The sequence below is a fragment of the Saccopteryx leptura genome, chromosome 4 (assembly GCF_036850995.1).
Source record: "Saccopteryx leptura isolate mSacLep1 chromosome 4, mSacLep1_pri_phased_curated, whole genome shotgun sequence".
Taxonomy (NCBI): domain Eukaryota; kingdom Metazoa; phylum Chordata; class Mammalia; order Chiroptera; family Emballonuridae; genus Saccopteryx; species Saccopteryx leptura.
Genome location: NC_089506.1, coordinates 117,803,816 through 117,825,015, shown reverse-complemented (window position 1 = coordinate 117,825,015; position 21,200 = coordinate 117,803,816). Strand labels below are relative to the sequence as shown.

Sequence of the window (21,200 nt, the reverse complement as noted above, 5' to 3'; positions counted from 1 at the left end):
TTTATCATGTTGAGGTATGTTCCCTGTATTTCCATTTTGCTGAGAGTTTTGAACATGAATGGGTGCTGGATTTTATCAAATGCTTTTTCTGCATTTATTGAAATTATCATGTGGTTTTTCTCTTTCCTTTTGTTTTTGTGATGAATCACATTGATTGATTTGCAAATATTGTACCAGCCTTCCCTCCCCAGAATAAATCCCTCTTGATCATGATGTATAATTTTTTTCATGTATTGCTGGATCCAGTTGGCTAATATTTTGTTGAGAATTTTAGCATCTAAGTTCATCAGGGATATAGGCCTATAGCTTTCTTTCTTTGTAGTGTCTTTCCCTGGTTTGGAATGAGGATAATGCTTGCCTCACAAAAGGAGCTTGGAAGTCTTTCCTCCTCTTGAATTTTTTGAAATAGCTTGAGAAGGATAGGAGTTATTTCTCCTTTCAATATTTGATAGAATATTTGGTAGTTCTCCTTTGCCTGTGAAGCCATCTGGCTCAGGACTTTTGTTTGTTGGGAGTTTTTTTTCATAACTATTTTAATCTCCTTTGTTGTAATCAGTCTGTTTCGGTTTTCTAATTCTTCCAGATTGATTTTTGAAAGATTATATGTTTTAAGGAATTTGTCCATTTCACCTAGATTATCTAATTTTTTGGCATACAGTTCTTCATAGTATTTTCTTACAGTCCTTTGTATTTCTGCTGTGTCAGTTTGTTACTTCTCTACTCTCATTTTTAATTTTATTTATTTGAGTCCTCTTTTTTTTTTGTGAGTCTGGTTAAAAGTTCATCAATCTTGTTCACTTTTTCAAAGAAGCAGCTCTTGGTTTCATTTATCTTCTGTATTTTTTTTTTTTAACTTCTATGTCATTTATTTCCATACTGATCTTTATTATTTCTTTCCTTCTACTTACTCTGGGATTTACTTGCTGTTCTTTTTCCATTTCTTTTAGGTGCCGGGTTAAGTTGTATATATGAGCTTTTTCTTGCTTCTTAAGGTATGCTTGTAATGCTATAAACTTCGTCTCAAGACTGCTTTCGTGGTGTCCCATAAATTTTGAGTTGTTTGTTTATTTTCATTAGTTTCAAGAAAATTTTTTATTTCTTCCTTGATCTCATTGTTAACCCATTTGTTATTGAATAACATGCTATTTAGTTTCCAAGTGTTTGAAAGTTTTTCAGTTTTTCTATTATAGTTGATTTCTAGTTTCATGCCATTGTGATCAGAGTCGATGCTTGATATGATTTCAATCTTCTTAACTTTATTGAGACTTGCCTGACCAGGTGGTGGTGCAGTGGATAGAGCATTGGACTAGGATGCGGAAGGACCCAGGTTCGAGACCCCGAGGTCGCCAACTTGAGTGTGGGCTCATCTGGCTTGAACAAAAAGCTCTCCAACTTGGACCCAAGGTCGCTGGCTCGAGCAAGGGGTTACTCGGTCTGCTGAAGGCCTGCAGTCAAGGCACATATGAGAAAGCAATCAATGAACAACTAAGGTGTTGCAACGAGAAAATGATGATTGATGCTTCTCATCTCTCTCCATTCCTGTCTGTCTGTCCCTATCTATCCCTTTCTCTTTGACTCTCTCTCTGTCCCTAAAAGAATAAAAAATAAATAAATTTATTGAGATTTGTTTTGTGTCCTAATATGTGGTCTATCCTAGAGAATGTACCATGAGCACTTGAAAAAAATGTATATTCTGCTGCTTTAGAGTGAAAGGTTTTGAAAATACTTATTAAATCCAGCTGATTTAGTGTGTCCTTTAAGCTGCTGTTTTTTTGTTATTTTTCTTTCTTGAGGATCTATCCAATATTTTAGTGGGGTATTAAAATTCTCTACTATTATAGTATTGTTGATCTTGCCCTTTATGTCCATCAAAATCTGCTTTATATATTTAGGTGTTTCTATATTAAGTACATAGTTATTTATAATGATATATCTTCTTGTTGGATTGCTCCCTTTATCATTATGTAGTGACCTACTTTATCTCTTACTATAGACTTTGTTTTAAAGTCTATTTTGTCAGATATAAGTATTGCTACTCCAGCTTTTATTTCATTTCCACTTGCATGAAATATTTTTTCCTTCCCTTCACTTTCAGTCTATTTGTATCTTTTGTTTTAAGGTGGGTCTCTTGTATGCAGCATATGTACAGGTCCTGTTTTCTTATCTATGCAGTTACCCTATGTCTTTTGATTGTAGCATTTAATCTATTAATATTTAAGGTTAAGGTTATTTTTGATATGTAGTTGTTTATTGCCATTTTATTCTTTAAATCTACAGTCCTTTTTATCTAGGTCTCCCCCCCCCCCCCCCCTTTGTTCTGTTTACAGCAGGCTCTTTAACATTTCTTGCAGCATTGGTTTGGTTGTAATGAATTCCTTAAGGGTTTTTTTTTGTTTGTTTGTTTGTTTTGTTTTTTTGGGGTCTTGGAAGCTTTTTATTTCTTCTTCAATTTTAAATGATAGCCTTGCTGGATAAAGAAGTCTTGGTTGTAGGCTCTTGTTTTGTATTACTTTGAATATTTCTTGCTATTCCCTTCTGGCCTCAAGTGTTTCTGTTGAAAAGTCAGATGTCATCCTTGTGGGGGCTCCTTTGTAGGTGACTGACTGCTTTTCTCTTGCAGCTTTTAGTATTCTTTCTTTATCTCTTTGGTATTTTAATTATGAAGTGTCTTGGTGTAGGCCTCCTTGGTTCTTCTTTAATGGCACTCTCTGTGCTTCTTGAACTTGTGTGACTTTTTCCTTCATCAATTTAGTGAAATTTTTGCTATGATTTCTTCAATCAAGTTCTCTATCCCTTGTTCTTTCTCTTCTTCTTCAGGAACTCCTATGATGTGAATGTTGTTTCTCTTCATGTTCTCACAGAGTTCTCTTAAAGTTTCCTCAGACTTATTGAGCCTCTTTTATTTTTGATGTTCTGATTCTGTGCTTTCATTTATTTTGTCCTTTAAATCGCTTATTTGATCCTCTGCTTCATCCAGCCTGCTTTTGATTCCTTCTGGTGTAGTCTTCATTTCTGACATTGTATTTGTCATTTCTGACTGATTCTTTTTTATGATTTCAATGTCCTTTTGATGCTCGCTATTTCTTTATTTATGTGCTCATTATGTCCATCCATTGTTTTTCTAAGATCCTTGAGCATTTTAACAATCATTATTTTAGACTTTGCATACGGTACCTTGGTTATTTCCTTCTCATACAGTTCTTTTTCTGGGGATTTCTCTTCTTGATACATTTGGATTGCATTTCTCTGTCTTCCTATTTTGTCTGTGTATAGAGTACTCCTTTGGGTGTGCTGTTTGTATAGCTAACTGAGTATAGGGTTGGTGTTGTCTGCCTCCGGCTTGCAGTTGTGTTGTTTCTAGATCTTCTTGGGTTGGCACCAGCTGTTGTTTGTAATCTTCTGTGGGCTACTTGTCTGCTACTACTCTTCTTTTTCCTTTTTGTGTTGGCATTTTCTATGCCAGGGGTCCCCAAACTACAGCCCGTGGGCCACATGTGGCCCCCTGAGTCCATTTATCCGGCCCCTGCCGCACTTCCGGAAGGGGCACCTCTTTCATTGGTGGTCAGTGAGAGGAGCATAGTTCCCATTGAAATACTGGTCAGTTTGTTGATTTAAATTTACTTGTTCTTTATTTTAAATATTGTATTTGCTCCCATTTTGTTTTTTTACTTTAAAATAAGATTTGTGCAGTGTGCATAGGGATTTGTTCATAGTTTTTTTTATAGTCTGGCCCTCCAACGGTCTGAGGGACAGTGAACTGGCCCCCTGTGTAAAATGTTTGGGGACCCCTGTTCTCTGCCTTAGCTGGGTCAGGTGTGAGGAGCCCTTCCATAAGACACCACTCTATCAAGGGTTGTTAAGTCTTAAGCTGATGCTCTCCGTATCTGTTTGCTGGATGTACCAGCCTGAACCTTCCTGGCCAGAACCTGCTGCAGACCAGTGGCAGTCACTGCCCATGACTGGCCCTTAGCAACCTTCTTGGAGCTACAGGCAATCCAGAATTTGTTGCTGCCTCTCCTGACCCCAGTGCTGTTGTAAATATCAGCCGTACTCCTACACTGGCTCTTATCTACTCTTGCAAAGTGGGTGTGGCCTCTGTGTTCCTGAGGTGTGGTCTGCCCATTGCCTCTCCCACTGCCGTAACCGGGCCCGCCTGCCCTTTGGTGGTACTCAGCAGTATGGGGGGGCAGTGTAGCCCAGACCTCAGCACTCAAAACCTGTGTCCTTGACGTGCTCCCTACTTCAAGTTACTCTTTGCTCTGACTGGAGTAGGAGAGCCTCTGGTGGGAAGAGTAACTGTTTCCCTTTGCTAGTGTTGCTTCTCCCAGGAAAAATGGCCACTTTAGATTTGGGGAGTGACTCAGCACAGGGGTTAGGGTGGCTGTCCCCCATAGTGTCTCTCCCTGTGCCTGAGATTACACTCTCCTCTCGCAACTTCAGTCCTCTGAGCTCTCCCAGCTCCCAGAGCCCTGGATAATTGGCTGTGAATGAAGTTTTCTGTGTGGTCCCTTTAAGGTGAAGCCTTGGTCTGAGAGTTCTTTCTCTTTCTTGCAAACAGTAATCCAGCTTTTCTCTCAGCTAAATACTGTCCGTACGCCTCTTCTAGTCTCTGGGGCTCTATGCTGGGGCTCTGGTCCTGGGGTTGAGGACCCAAAAGTCTCTGGGCCACCCACCCCACTGTGAGAGTCCCTCTGGGCCGCCACTCACCTCTGGGACCGGGGCAATCCTTTCTGTATCTCTGCCCTTCCTACCAGTCTCAGTGTGGTTTCTTTGGTGATCTGTGATTATAGATTCCTCTTAGTTAGGCCAAAGTTGGTTTTTCAAGATGATTGTTGCCATTAAGTTGTAATTCACTTTGGTCTGGGAGGTGGGAGTTGGAATGTCCGCCTACTCTGTCGCCATCTTCTCAGTCCTCCTTTAGTTGTAATTTTTATATGGTTGTGGAAGGAGACTAGCACAGTATTTGCCTACTCTGCCATTTTGACCGGAAGTCTGTGATGAGGTAGTTGTTGAGACACAGTCGAGATATTGATAATAACACCACATTTTTAACTTGAGAGGAAGACTAAAATTTTTCTCCTGAGAAAAACTTATTCTATCATAATAATTGGTAGAAGAAAGGAACACATAATTGGCTAGGGTATTATTAGGTGTTAAACTGTGTTCCATCTCCCCATCCCATCCACCCTGGCAAATTTGTTGTTTGAAGTTCTAAGCTCCAGTAGCTGAGACTGTTACTTTTTATGGAGATCGGGTCTTTACAGAGATGATCAAGTAAAAATGAAGTCATTTGGGTTTGGGCCCTATTCAATATTACTTGTATCCTTCTAAAAAGGGGAAATTTTGACACAGAGACACACAGAGAAGATGATGTGAAGACACACAGGGAGAAGATGGCTATATCCAAGCCAAAGAGAGAAGCCTGGAACAAATCTTTTCTTTACAGCCCTCTGGAGAAACCAACCCTGTCAATGCCTTGAACTTGAACTCCTAGCCAACAGATTTGTGACAGAATATATTTTGTGATGCCAGCTCTAGCAAATGAATACAGGTATATAGTCCTAGTTTATTTTTATTTTTTTACTTAACATTTGTATAAATCTTAGCTTATCACTTTACTTATTATAAAGTAATAAACACTCACAGTCTGAGACAGAGTCATTTATGGACACGGTGGCTTTGCTGGGCTTGCCGATGGCTGCATTCGTAGGCATATGAAGCACCAGTTCAAGTTTCTCAATTCCCTCTAGCACTGGTTGTCCAAGATCGTCCAGGATGATAACACGAACAGTCTGCATGTTGACTCCAGGTGCAAAATCTAAATTACGACTAATTCCCACATAGTCTGTTCCAGCTATGATAGTAACAAAAGAATTACTCACCGGGGACTGACTATAGCTAAACAAAATTATGATAAGCAAACCATGTAGGTATATTTACATTTCTTTAAAAAATATTGACTAGCATAACATTAAAGAAAAGTACATTTGATGAAATAGAAAAGATTGGTATCTACATTGGTTATTGAGATGGTAGATCAAAGATTAGGTTCTGAACTTCATTTCCTCTGTGTCTAATGTGTTATTTTAGTTTGTTATTTTTACTTTGTGTCTTATAGTTTCTTCATCTTTAGTTTAGAATTCTGAAATGGAGCTAATAAAAATCAGGTCTAAAAGTCGGCATATCATCAAATATGATTATTATAAATTATATATATGAAATAAATATTTTCATTCAAATTTTATTGACATTAGTTAAATATCTAGAATTCTTTTTGTGAGCTAGGGAACATCTTATTTAGGTGTGTGGTTGCCTGCTGGTTACATTTCAGATATAAGCTGTTGTTTCACACTTTCCACCCACAATCACCCTAGTTAAGGAGAACAATCCATTATTCTCTAAGACATATATGGTCTATGGTTTTACTATTTTTCAGGCCATTGGGTACATACCAAGTGTTGACATCTCCATTTGTGTCTAAAGTCGTTAAAAAAAACTTTCATTTAACCTTAGGCACTACATCTATAGAAACTAAGAGTAGAGGATGATAGTTCAATGTCATTGTTTTTCTGTTCTCATAACTTCTGACTCCCGCTTTGTATCTACTTTACTATGCATATGCAACTACGTATATTTGAATGTGTATGTCTGTAAGTCAGTTTTTTTTTTTATTTTTTGTGAGAGAGAGGAAGGGGTAGAGGGAGAGAGAGAAGCATTAAACCATTGTTCCACTGTAGTTGTACATCTATTAATTGCTTCTCATGTGTGCCTTGACTGGGGATCAAACATGGGACCCACTTGAGCTGGTCACCTTGGCACTCCTGGTCGATGTTCTGTCCTCTGCACCACCATGGGCCAGGTTGTAATTCATTTTTTAAAAAATATTTGTATCTGAATCCATTGTGGTACATCTTATATTTTTTTCTCTGCATCTTCACCTTTATTTTCATCTCTACCTTTCTTTGATTTGATTTTTCTCTTATAAAATGACAACTGGGCTAAACAAATGTTTATTAGACAGTGACTACATGTTTATTGGACAGTCACTATTCTGGTTCTACTACATTAAAAAAGTTAAAACTTAAGGGTGACTTTCGTAATGTACGGCTTCTGCTTGCTTGTGTGATAAATGTGTAATGTATGTATGGTGTATATACATGCATGCATGTGTGTGCTTGTGAGTAAAAGAGAGTTTGTACCATTGGTAATTTAGAAGGGAAAAAAAGGAAATTTCTAATGTTATGCTTGCCCTAAACTGTTATTATCAACATCTTGGGGACTCCAGAGTAAAAGGCAGCCATGTGCAGCTAGGGCAGCTTGAATAATAAAGTGGGAAAGAGCCTTCTGAATCTTCGATATATATGGGGACATTTGTTTAAACTGAGGTAGAAGCCACATCGGAGATGCATGTCTGTATGATACTTAAATGCCATTAGATTTTTGTGAGGTGGCGGCATGATGATTCTTGTTGCATGTGATGTCATAATAGTCAATAATGTTAGATTTGCCAGGGTAGAGAACAAATTCATGCAAATATAGGCATTAGAATTTAGTCTCTGTCTAATGTGTATTTTATTTTTTTATTTTTTCTGACTAATGTGTATTTTAAAAAAAAATTTAAATTGAATTTGTTGGGGTGACATTGTTTCACAAAACCAAACAGGTTTCAAGTATACAACTCAATAAAACATCATCTGCACACTGTATTGTGTGCCCATCGCTCTAAGTAAGATCTCTTTTCATCTTCATTCCCCCCTTTTGCCCGCTTCCACCTACACCTGAACCCCTTTCCCTCTGGCTATCACCACACTGTCACCTGTACCTATGTGTTATGTATATATATATGTTTTGTTTAATCCCTTCACCTTCCTTCATGTGTTCCCTTAACGCCCTCTCCTCTGACTGCTGTCAGTCTGTGCCATGTGTCTATGCCTATGATCATGCCCTTTAAGTGCATTTTCTCACAGTAGTAAATAGAGCTTTGATTTACCTCCCATAAAGTAATAATTTCTGAAGAAAATTCCATTCTATCAGACTACTTTAATAGGAGTGAAATATTTTAGCTTTAAAGTATTTTGTGTCATAGTAAATTGAAAATTCAAGAACTGAAAGAATTATTATAGAAGACCGCTCACGGGTGGCAGATGGAGGGTCTGTTTTCTGAGACCTCAGGGTGACGCTGGAAGACCTGGAAAGGTCAGTGCCCGTTCTCCACACCTGCACCTCCACACCGCCAGCACTCTCATCCACAGAGTACTCGACATCACCAAAGTAGAAGATGGGTTCTGTGAAGAACAGAACAAAAACCACTTATTCATTTTATTTTTCCGTATCAAACTCTATAGAAATGGCTTCGTAATGTACTTCCCAGAAGCTTAGCTGGTAAAAATAAAAAAATAGCACCGAAATGAAACAAAACACATAAGGCTAAAATTTTATGAGTTTGGCCCTACTGCTTATTTTACCTTCTACCAAGTCTTTACTCTGGAGACTATTTGCATCATGACATCTATTCTGTTAGATTTAGCTTTCATCCAGTGTATTGGGTGTATAATAACCACTACAGAGCTAGCACCTGTTGTTGTAACTAGACTAAATACTATACCATTATCAGGTTGAGAGATTTTAGAGAGCCCAGGACATAATTGTAGATTACCGGTAGGGTTTTGGGGGTGTCCTCTACCAACTGAGGTTTTCGTCGAGAAATAATCTCATGCCAAGAATTTTAAATTTGTCTTAAACATGAATAAAAATAAATGACTTAGGTCATTACAGTAAAACACATGCTTCGAAGACTGCATCTTTTTCCAGTTTTGGTGGTGAATTGATCTAATAATCGTTTTCTGTCTGATTCCACGGGTCACCAGTGGTTTACCTTGTAAGACAGCTGCCAGACATCTGAGGTACAGCAGTCAGCCAATGAATGAGAAAAACCGAGAGTTTGTAAGCTCACTTGAGAAAACTTAGTTTGAAATATTTATAGTTTCACGAGAAGTTAAAGAAATACAACTTCACCCCACTGGGAGCTTATTTTATAAGTAACCATTAACAAAGGCAAATAAATGGAGAGTATCCACAATGTGGTAAGGAGCCTTTTGACTGGCGACATTTTACTCATCTGTGTCTGGTTTTGTAAGACTCGGAGTCTAAAAGGTCACGCAGCTCACATCAATGTTCCTTAAAACACAAGTCCATTAAAGAGATGACCATCTTGTTTTAGATAATCTAACTGAATTATCAAACACACACAATCAAACAAAACCCTACAGTCATGGCTTACAATCAAAGAAAATTCATTTTGTGCATTGTTTAAGTTGAGTAAGAATTTTTTACTTCCCTCAAATAAATTATCTTTATTAAAACTGGAAAATTGTGTTTTCTTTGTGGGTTTTCTTTTTTTCATATGAAGGGCATGATAAAAAGCATGTAACTCCCTTACATTCTTGAGTAAAACAAAATCAAACTTGGAAATTTTGTTTGCACATTTGGCTCACAGGGTGACAATTTGCCTACAGCATATTCATGCCTATGTCGTAGGATGTGCGTATGTAGGTGTGCAGATTAAGGTGTTACCTTATGAACCTAGTCAGGGCAGACCTTGAACACAAGCCTATAAATTCCTGACATTTCTCACTCCCAGGTAGGGGGCAAAGGTGAAGACAGGGCTCTGAAAATTCTTGCTGTGAGCAGGTGGCCACACCAGGCACATTGGTATGTCTTTTAAAGGGGCTCTTATCATTACTACAGAGGCCTGATCATCTGCATCTGACACATGATGCTCTTACCTCCAAACATTCCTCTCAAACTGCATTGTCATACAAATTAGGTTTCTGAGAGACGGAGAGAGCTGAACAATGTGGTGAAGGGGCTGCCTTTTGTGTAATGTTACCTCCCCTCTCCTTGGCTCTCTGCTCCTCACAGATTCATCTTAGAAGTGGAACACAGTGACATCGTGGAAGTGAGCATAACCAGTCAACACCATGTTGGGCTATGCAGCAGAGGCAACACTGGGCTCTCCATTTGTGCATTTAGACTTAGTCTGCCAACTATAGATCAAGTGTCTTTTTTTTGTTTTTGTTTTTGTATTTTTCTGAAGCTGGAAACGGGGAGAGACAGTCAGACAGACTCCCGCATGCGCCCGACCGGGATCCACCCGGCACGCCCACCAGGGGCGATGCTCTGCCCCTCCGGGGCGTCGCTCTGCCGCGACCAGAGCCACTCTAGCGCCTGGGGCAGAGGCCAAGGAGCCATCCCCAGCGCCCGGGCCATCTTTGCTCCAATGGAGCCTTGGCTGCGGGAGGGGAAGAGAGAGACAGAGAGGAAGGAGGGGGGGGGGGTGGAGAAGCAAATGGGCGCCTCTCCCATGTGCCCTGGCCGGGAATCGAACCCGGGTCCCCTGCACGCCAGGCCAACGCTCTACCGCCGAGCCAACCGGCCAGGGCCAGATCAAGTGTTTTTATGTTATAGCTTAATGTGTTGTTCTGTAAGAAAAAAAAGATTCCTATGTAGGACTGAAAATTTGTATCCAGGTTGTCACTCAGAAAACAGGGTAATAAATAGTTACCGTACATAAAGCATTCATTATCTGACTGACACGTGCTTTATATACATACGTAGGGAGAGGAGAGAGGTGAGGGAAAGGGCACATGTATCTGCAATAAGTAACAGGAGTTATGTGAATGACACAGCAATATTATCATATTGCCTGTTAATTAGTATTTTGTTATCTTCAGCAGAAAGAGTAGAAATGGAAAAGGATTTTTTTTTCCTGTTTAAAAATTTTATTTATTGATTTGAGAGAGAGAGAAAGAGAGAAAGAGGGGGAGGGAGGAGTGGGAGGAGAGTGGAAAGCATTAACTCATTGTTGCTTCTTGTACGTGCCTTGACTAGGCAAGCCTGTAGATTAGAACCGGAGACCTCAGCATTCTAGGTTGACACTTTATCCACTGTGCCACCACAGGTCAGGCTAGAAAAGGGTTTTAATCATAAATCCCTCAGTTTCCCTACAGCAGATAATAGAAGACATCAGAAAGATATTTCTTTAAGATGAATTTTTAATTATCAGTAGATTTAAGTTATTTATGTGATTTCTCTTTCCTTTTGTGCTCTACTCATGATGATTAGAAAAATTGGTCTATTAAATCAATTGCAATCATTGCCATTAAAGTATAAAGTGACTAACTATGATGAGATTAAAACACAATCCAATCATTTTATAAGAAAAACGGTGTTGTCAATTGCCTAGTTTCTTACACCGGCAATAAAATGGAATGGCTAGACCTTAGCACCTTTCTATCTTCTCAGTGTAGAGGAAGAACTAAAAAGCAGGCCCTGGCTAGTTGGCTCAGTGGTAGAGTGTCAACCTGGCTTGTGGATGTCCTGGTTTTGATTCTAGGTCAAGGCACACAGAAGAAGCGACCATCTCTTTCTCCACCCCTCTGTTTTCTCTCTCTCTCTCTCTTCCTCTCCTGCAGCCATGGCTTGATTGGCTTGAGCACATCGGCCCCGGGAGCTGAGGATGGCTCCATAGGGCCTCTGCCTCAGGCGCTAGAAGTAGCTCAGTTCTGAGCATGGCCCCAGATGGGCAGAGTATCATCATCTCTAGACGGGGGGTGCGAATGGATCTTGGTCAGGGCACATGCGGGAATCTATCTCCCCTCCTCTCACTTGGAAAAGAAGAAAAAAAAAAGAACAAAACTAAAAAGCATAATCATTATTATTATTTGCATTTCTCAACACATTTTCAAAAATATCTACAATTTAAATATTGCTTATAACTGTCACCATTTGGTCAGATTCTTATGTAATATGAATGAGTTCAAAATTCTTCAAGCAGTGAATTGAGTTACAGTTTCTTTCAAGGTAAACAGTGGGGTTTTCCTGGACACTTTTCATTGGTATTAAACAAGTCAAAGGGAGAAAAGGGTGAATGATGAAGACTGTTAACCACTGAAGGATACCCATACAAAACCCACATGAACTGCCGGTGCTGACAAATTATCATCATTTACAGCTGAGATTTTAGCTCATCTGTGTTTGATAACATTTTTGTTTGTTTTTGTCTAGGAGCTTGGTTTATAGTTAAGTAAACCATAGATCTTTGTCTACTAGTTTTGGAAATACCCACATTACAACTTAAAGTAAGTTAGAAAAAGCCTATTTAATTCTATAATAAGATCTTAAATACACACTGTGTTTTGTAAATTCAGTCTAATGAAGAAACCAGTCAGTGGCTGAATATTATTACCTGGAATGAGAAAATAATAATTAAAAAACAAGCATGTATCCCACGGCATACACCTGCTTAATACCATAAAACAGTCATTCCTTAACACTCCAGCACCCAAACGACACTCCAGAATGCCTGTTCATTCCCTCTGCTAAGAAAGAGAAGTAATGTCTAAATAGTGTGTGAACCGTGCAAGGGAGGTTTTGAGCTGGCCAGTCCAATGGCATGCAATTCATAAGGGGAACCAAACTCTATCCACTCTCTGCATCCTTTGTGTCATACACTTTGAAGTAAAGCACAGAGATCAAGCTGTTGACTAGAGATGAGTATTTAGCTCACTAAACATTAATATGATCTTCAAGTTTGAGGATACTTTCACTACACACAGCACGGACAGGATCACGTTTCTTACAAATGCAGTTGATGAGGAGGCTTGGCAAGCCATAGAATGCACACACCTGCAACAAAGGAGAAACAATTTACGTTTCTCCCCCACAGGGGAAAAGTGAGCTTCTAAAATTTTTTGTGGAGTCTGAGATGTCTAGGTTGATGTTTAAAATTACATGCATCTCATGAGATGAAAGGAAGAGGTGCCAGTCATAACAGTTATCTGGAGCCAAATCTTATCTATGCACTTGTATATGGACTGCCAGGCAAGTAAGCTTTATAGCTCTAAGGACCACGTGTGCTTAGAACTGAATGAAATAAACTTTTACGCTGACTTGGTTCAGTGCTGAAAACAATACAAAGGAATCTCCTCAAATTATTTCCAACTCAGACCTCTCTTCTGAACCGTGCCTTTTGATAACTGCCTACTCAACCCCGTGCCATGGATACCTCAAGGTAAACTTCCCCAGAGTCTGCAGAGTAACCTCCAAGTTCAACCTCTTGGTTTCTCTCTGTCTCACTGCCACTTACCAAGAGGCAGCTGGTGTCATCTGTCATTTGAAGTCTCCCAACAGCCACTTAATGGGACTTATCCAAGAGGCCATTCCCAAAGCAAATCTCAATACAGTGGTCCCTTTGCTGAAAACCTTTGAATGTTTTGCAAGACACTGAAACATCTGGTCTCCACTGGCCTTTTACATCTCATTTTCGCCCTCTCTACTCAACAGTAATCCAGTGTCTTGAATGTCTTAAGAGTGTCACTTCCAGTCATTGCCATACTACCACCATAGTTCTGAATACTCCTTCCCTCCTCCTCTTCTGGGTACCTCCTGCCTCTTACAGGCTTCTAGGCACCCTGCCCTCCCTGTCACTGCTCTCCCTCTTTCCAGTCATGCAGGCTTGTATCCCATTCCTGCATTTCTTAAGAGGAGGAATTCAGCCCTCTTTATTCATGGTGTTTCTTCAACACTTAGCATAATCAATGCCCAGCAGCAGGTGCTCGGTTGACATGTGTAAAGTGAATGTACACCAAGCAAAGTAAAATTACTTGTCAGAGTGAATACATGTCTTCGTGGTGGGTAAGTTAGAAAAGACCATGCTTCGTTAGCATCAGGTGGTGGGAGGGAGGAAGCCTGAGGAGGAGGACTTAGTGAACATCTTTGCAGTAAGATGACCTTGGACTCTGTCCGTTTGGCTCAGTGATAGAATGTCCACCCAGCGTGTCGATGTCCCAGGTTTGATTCCCAGTCAGGACACACAGGAGAAGTGCCTATTTGCTTCTCCACCCCTCCCCCTCTCACTTCTCTCTCTCCCTTTCTCTCTCTCTCTCTCTTCCCCTCCTGCAGCCATGGCTTGATTGCTTTGAGCACATCAGTCCCTGGTGCTGAGGGTGGTTCTGCGAAGCCTCTGCCTCAGGTGCTAAAAATAGCTCAGTTGTGAGCATGGCCCAATATGGGCAGAACATCTGCCCCAGATGGCTCTCGAGGTGGGTCCCAGTTGGGGCACATGTGGGAGTCTGTCTCTCTATCTCCCCTCCTCTCACTTAAAAAATAAATCTGAAGCGACTATAAAATAGTAACATTGGTTCATTTTAGATAGAGCAGATATTATGTTGTATTGTTATTTTTTGTACAATTTTGTAAAGAAAAAAACTTTTACATGGTAGTTATAAAATGGTATGCATCAAATGATCCATTTTATTAAAATCTATGTGTATATTTTTACAACATAGAAAAATAAGAAAAAATATATGTTAAGCTGGTACCTATGGATAAATTTATGAAAAAAATTTACCTCCTTCGCTATACATTTCTTACATACATTTAATTTGCTATACATTTAACCCACCCCCAATAGAATCTATTATTTTGGTAAATAAGAAAAAAAAAGTAAAACTTCCTCTTATGTTTAAAAATTAATTTTAAATAATTTTGACTGGGCATTTCCTTACTTCTCTTTCAAGAAATACTTTAAATACATAAACACACATTCTTAAGAATGAGCTCATATTTAGTTTTTAAAACACATTTCCAAAATTCTTGTTGCAAAACAAACTTCAAATGTTTATTTAAGGGAGAAGTTTAAGGGTATATATCAGAGTAAAGGTATGTTTTGACATTTTTTCTCTTTTGACAACTATAATTTTCTGAGAGGATAAGGAAAAATCAGTATACATCTAGAATGATAATAATTTAAGGGCTGTCTCTGTAAGAGTTCAGCTGAGAATTCATGATGAGCTTTTCTCTAAGAAGTAAGGTTATTAGAGATAATATTGTCAACCAATTTTATTTCAGAACTCTGGTTTTGTCTTTTTTAGGGTCACTGCAAGTTTTACTTTTTTAATTAAAAAAAATTAAGCAATTATCAGTTTTTCACCATCCTGTAGCATTTGAAGGAGGTTTTTGTGAATATTCTTATTCAATAATTATTGTTGAAGACTCTGCCTTCCAGGAGAATTTTTTTAACTCTTTGTTCTTGTTTCAATCCTATAAGATATCATATTACGTAAAAAAGGGAGGGAAGGAAAAAGTGGTCATGTTACTAATGTCTTTGTTCCTATCCTATATATGGCAAATGACATCTCAGGCTCCAAAAATGCTATGTTATGTACTAGAGTGTTTGCACTTTCTCTGTTGTTAATTATAAACATTTGTCTTTTTTGTAAGACAGAAATAAGGGATAGTGATAAATTGGTTGAGGTCTCCACAAGTTAATGAAAAAGTGTGATATATTTACTTCCAAAGTCCAGTCAGAAGGAAACTTAGGAAGGGTTATTTTATAATCAGGCAGACTGGGCTGCCTTTCTGGATAAGACTCATAGCGTCAGATGCCATCTAAGAAATGTTATAGGCACCTCTTATTTTTGACAAGCAGGTATTACAAGTTATGGCATAAGTGAATTCCACTGTGTCTATCCTTCCACAATTAAGTAGATTTTCTTCTTAAGACTTCCTGGGTTACACCCCTTGCTGAATCACTTTAAAGCAGTGCAGTCTTGGGCAAGTTACCTAATACATGGGTGTTTTATTTCTTCACCTGTAAAGTTGGAGACAATGACAAGACCTCACAGATTTGTTATAAATACTGAAGGATAGCATGTATGCAAAATGCTTGGAGCAGTGGTTGGCATGTTAATGGCTTTCAATAAATGCTAATCATTATTGTTATTATATCATGCAGATACTTTCTAATCATATATATTTTGTTACATCTAAAATTGGGTACAATGATAAATACTAGGCAAATAAATGATATCTTATATATGTAAAAAGGATATTTACCTACAGCATATGTTTTACAGCAAAAGATCTGAAAAAGCCCCTAAATGCTCATTGATAGGAAATTATTAAATATGATACAGCCACACTGTGGAATACTATTCAGCCATTAAAAAGAATGAGCAAGGTTTACATGTACTGATATAAAATACTTTTGATATTTATCTTATATGAAATAAGTATGATAATATGTGTAATATGATCATGTAATAAAAATAAACATTCATTGCGTATTTTCAATGTGCCTGAACTGTTCTAAGCACTTAATAGATAGCATACATTAATCCCCTTAACAGCCCTTTGAAGTATGTACTATTATCATCTCTGTTTTACAGGTGAGGAAACTGGAGTCTAGAAATTGGAGATCAATAATCAATAAATGGAAAGGAAGTCATACTGTCTGTGCTAGTTGCTACTTTACTATAGCAATAATTACCTCTAATCAAAGTCAAAAGAAAATTGTGCATGTAACTGTGTGTACGGAAGGACGCATCCCATATGATGTAAGCTAAAAGGAGAGGTGTGTATTTGGTGAGGGCCATGACCAGTCTGTTGCCATTGAGTCATGCACTTCTGTTTAGTACTCATATAATACTTTTAAAATAAAGCTATCAACATTAAACAGGGATCAATCTGCATAACCTACCTCCTTTAAACATAATCTCAAAATGTTACAGTTAAGAAAAATATTAATTATAGAGCAGAAAGTTTCTCTACTCCTGTTAAAAAAATCTTTAAAACCTTTTTCACTCTTAACAGACTCTGGCATCTTTACTTATTTCTTGCAGTATTTCATGGTTCTGTGGATGAGTATGCTCCTTGAGGGAACCGAGTAATTATTGCACTTTCAAAAAAGTTATTATCTAAGAGTCCTAAGGTCCTGCAAAGTTTGCCTTTCCACTCTTCCATGCAACCTACTCCCAGGTGACAGCTGTTCAGCAGATCCTGCCTTCTCACACATTGCACTTTTCATGCTGCATTCAAATGATTCAGCCACTCATTCATCTCCCTCATTAGACAGACTTCCCCAAGGGCAGAAGAACCGTACTATTTATCCCTAAACTCTAGTGAGAAGCATGGAGTCTGCCATATGGGAAGTCATAAAAAAAAATGTCTGGAGATAAAAGTTAAGACTGGTAACTGCTTCCAGATTTTCTAATCAAAGATAATTATTTTGGCTGTAAAACTCACCTTGTAAGAACACACAAGTTAATATTATAGTTAATGCAATATTACAATTATAATACAACCGCGATATTTCCTGGGTGTCTGTCTCTGCAAGCCCTCTCAGAGTCCCTAGAATATTAGTTATATAGTGCTCACAATAACCTTATAAGGCAATGATTTATATCTGGTCCTTACAAAAAAAAAGAAAAGAAAATGAGACTTAGAGAGGTTAAATAACTGGGTTAGGGACACAGGATTAAAACATAAGTCTCTATAACTGCAAAGTCTGTACTTTTTCATTAAGTAGTACTTTCTATGAAAATAATTAAGTTCACTTTTCAGTGAACAAGTTTTAGAATATTTTATTTAAAGATGTGTAATGGGAGTTTTCTTGAATGACAAGAGAGGAAGGCAACATTCTGTGTATTCCTCAGCAGTAAAGAGAATTTTTTTTCATTAAAAACAACAACAATATGATATCATTGTAGAAAGAGTTATAGAAAATGAAATGTCATTTTATGCTTAAACTCTTGATACATTTAAAATTGTTGTTGCTAAAAAGAAATCACCAATCAGGAGTTATATATATATATTATGCACATTTTTATTCCCTCTGACTAGTGTGAGTTTCATATGTAAGATCTCGGAATCAATAAGGACTTCAATATCAGGGTGATTTATGTGGGAATCCCAACAGATGAATAAGAAAAGATTATGAACAACATGATCTCCAACACAATCTGTGTAAGGTCTCAGGAATCAGATCACGTGGCTAACACTCGAAAAATAAATAATCTTGACCACAGAACTGCTCAACAATTGACACCTGCAGCACACTTGCAGGCAGCAAAGAAAGGGACAGCAGAATCAATAGGTGGAGCTACTCTATTTGAGACTAAGAGGAATGTGCCCTTTCCTGTAGGGATCTTTGTCTCGCTTTGTGAGTGTGACTCAGAGCTGCTCACGCTGCTTCCCTTGCTCCATAGTGTGAGTACTACGTGGAAAAGGGTCCCAGGAGTTTTCCATTTTTGTGCTGTTGTGGGGGAAACACACACACCCAACCTGTTCTGCAAGCTATGTGTGCTGGTCCCCTCTCAGTCACATCCGAAATGCCTGACACTGGGGAAAGCATATCTTTTGGCTTTGGATTTCTGTCTGTAATATGGGGAAACACTACTGGGCCTCTGTGAAATACATCATTGAGCATCCCGGTCTGTGCACATCCTCAGTGCCCCCTTGGAGATGGGGATTCTGTGGGCAATGTGACACCAGTTGGCAGCTATTTGTCTTATCCAAAGTCCATACTACCCAATTATCTTTACTTTCTTCATTCTTTTTTTGAAAAGAAAATAGATGTGCCTGACCAGGCGGTGGTGCAGTGGATAGAGCATCGGTCTGGGATGCAGAGGACCCAGGTTCGAGTCCTGAGGTTGCTGGCTTGAGCGTGGGATCATAGACATGACCCCATGGTCGCTGGTTTGAGCCCAAGGTTACTGATTTGAGCAACGGGTCACTGGCTCAGCTGGACCCCCTCTACCCCCTGTCAAGGCACGTATTAGAAAGCAATCAATGAACAACTAAAGTGCTTCAACCATTAGTTGATGCTTCTCATCTCTCTCTTTTCCTATCTCTCCCTGTCTGTCCCTCTCTCCGTCTCGCTATAAAAAAGAAAAAGAAAAGTAGTTGTCTCTTCTCAAGGGAAAAACAAGAGTTAGAAAACCATTCTTGTCTCACAAATGGTTTGCAAACAAAGCAGAACCCATAAACCAAGATGATAAAAGTGCAGGCATTAGGATTTTCATATAACTTTTCGCATTCAGATAAAATGTATGCATTAAAATGCACAGCTCCTAAAAAAATCACCTTGTTTAACCATTGACACTTGTGTTTTGTTTTAATTCGTACAGAGTAAAAATTAAATTTTTTCTACCTGATATTGTTAAAAGAAATAATAACATTAAACAATAAAGCCATGTCACCTCCTAGGGTGAAAGGAGCACATTGGAGTCGGGGCTGAGGGAGGGCTGTGTCTGAGCCACGCGAGGTAAGAGCCACGCAAGGTAAGTGGTTAGAAAGTAGCCCCAAGGGGGGAAAGATGGTGATGGAAGTGGACAGCTAAATACATGGCTTCTATGGGGAAACTTAAAAGCCAATTCAAGGTTATTAGTGTGCAGATAGATACAGTGTCACAAAGGATATCTGACAGCTGGACTTACTAGCTGGAGCAGGCAGTGCCTCTGTGCAGCCATGAGGTGGAAGCGAACCGCCTGGCTCTAGAGAAGGACCTGGGAAAAGCCAACTAGGCTAAAAGGCACATATTCTCTTCTTAGAAGTTTTGGTATTTTGTAAACACACTGAATGTGTTTTTCAAAAATAGAGCTTTATACATTTTTGCCTGAAAAATATCTTTGTATGTTATAAAAAATATTAATATTCAGAAAGGTAGCCCTGGATGACCTGCCCACTTGCGTGCATTAGTCCTTCTTAGTGCACGCTTACCGAACAGCTGTTACGGGCTAGGCACCACTCTGTGCTGACATACTGATAAGGATGTAGCCCGTTTATGTGAATAGTTTCTGGTCCATTACTTGAAACAGAGAGTAATCCCAACGTGGTACTGTTGTTTCTGACAACAACAATGGTAGCAAAAATTTATGTTCTAAGTGCTTTACGTATATTAACTTATTTATTCTTAATAATGACCCTATGAGGTGGATGCTATTATGTAACACTCGGTACCAAAAGGCACCCAATTCTTACCTTAAACAATGAAGCCAGGATTAGACATCAGGCAGTATGACTTCCTAAATGTATCCTGATTGACCAGATTGTACTACCCAATTTAACTACATTATTTATATTACAAATTTCTACCTCCTTATTCTTTCTTCTGGACTTAAAATCATCATAATAAACATTTCCCTCAATACTGCCACACCAGTCCATTGCCACCGGCACCACTATTTGATCTTAAAATTTCTCATTTCTTCCTTTCTCTTGGGTAATAACTTGAAAGATTATTTATTATTATTATTATTATTATTTTTAGCTCCTATTAACTTTAAAACTTTTTGGTACATGGTTTCATCCTCCAAAATGGTCTAGAAATACTGTCTCCAAGTTGCCTGTGCCCTTCTCTTTACAAAATCCAGCCTGACCAAGTGGTGGTGTAGTGGATAGCACATCGATCTGAAATGCTGAGGATCCAGGTTTGAAACCCGAGGTCATCAGCTTGAGTGTGGGTTCATCCAGCTTGATTGCAGGCTCCTTAGCTTGAGCACAAGGTCACTGGTTTGAAGCCCAAGGTCACTAGCTTAAACTCAAGGTCACTGGCTGAAGCAAGGGGTCACTGGCTCAGCTGGAGCTCTCTGGTCAAGGCACATATGAGAAAGCAATCAATGAACAACTAAGGTGCCGTGACTACGAGTTGACGCTTCTCATCTCTCTCCCTTCCTGTCCATCTGTTCCTCTCTTTTTTTCCTCTTTCTCTCTCTCTCTCGCTCAAAAAAAAAAAAAAAAAAAAAATCCACCTGCATATTGGGAGTCTTTGTTCTTTTTTTTTCCGCTGCAGAATTTAGGTGTCAGGAAGACACCTGTCTTCTTGACTGTCTTTACCATTTTCCTCTGGCTGTTTTCTCCTCTCCCCTGTTCCTTAATTGTGGGTGTTTTTAAAAATAATAAGATGACCATAAAGTGCATTACCTGTATACAGCGAGTGCTCAGTTAGTGTAAGGGATCATTATTAGTAATTGAATTTTGAGGTCCTGATATGAGTGAGGGAGATGAAGTATGAGGGGTGGAGTGGGGGAACTTCCCGAGCGGAAGCAGCAGCACTGAGCTAGAACACAGATGGGTGGGTGTGCAGCATCACCTGTGTGAGGTGTGGCCTGGTGTGGACCGCTGCTCAGGGCGAGGAAATGGGGCAGGAGGAACAGTGGAAAATATAAGGCAAGGACCAGGTCATGCAGGACCGTGTGTGCTAAGCCTTGGAACCTTATCCTACGAGTTATCAGGTGAGAGGGGTGCTCAACTTTAACAAGGGAAGGGATGTGATAAAATATGCATGTAAGGGGTCTGGAAGACAGACAGGCAGAAGGGTAGGCAAACTGCAGGCAGAGATTAGTCGGACAGCCACTGTA

At 39.1% G+C, this 21,200-nt stretch overlaps 1 protein-coding gene across 3 annotated transcripts in view; it reads right to left on the bottom strand.

Moving 5' to 3' along the window:
• FREM2 (FRAS1 related extracellular matrix 2) overlaps positions 1-21,200 on the bottom strand; it is a 239,020-nt gene that overhangs the window by 79,433 nt on the left and 138,387 nt on the right. For all 3 annotated transcript variants that reach the window (XM_066381089.1, XM_066381088.1, XM_066381090.1), the window contains exons 7-8: positions 8,136-8,285; positions 5,645-5,854 (exon numbers count right to left, since the gene is read on the bottom strand). In XM_066381089.1, the coding sequence (XP_066237186.1) occupies positions 5,645-5,854; positions 8,136-8,285 (360 nt within the window). The remainder of the gene's footprint in view (positions 1-5,644; positions 5,855-8,135; positions 8,286-21,200) is intronic.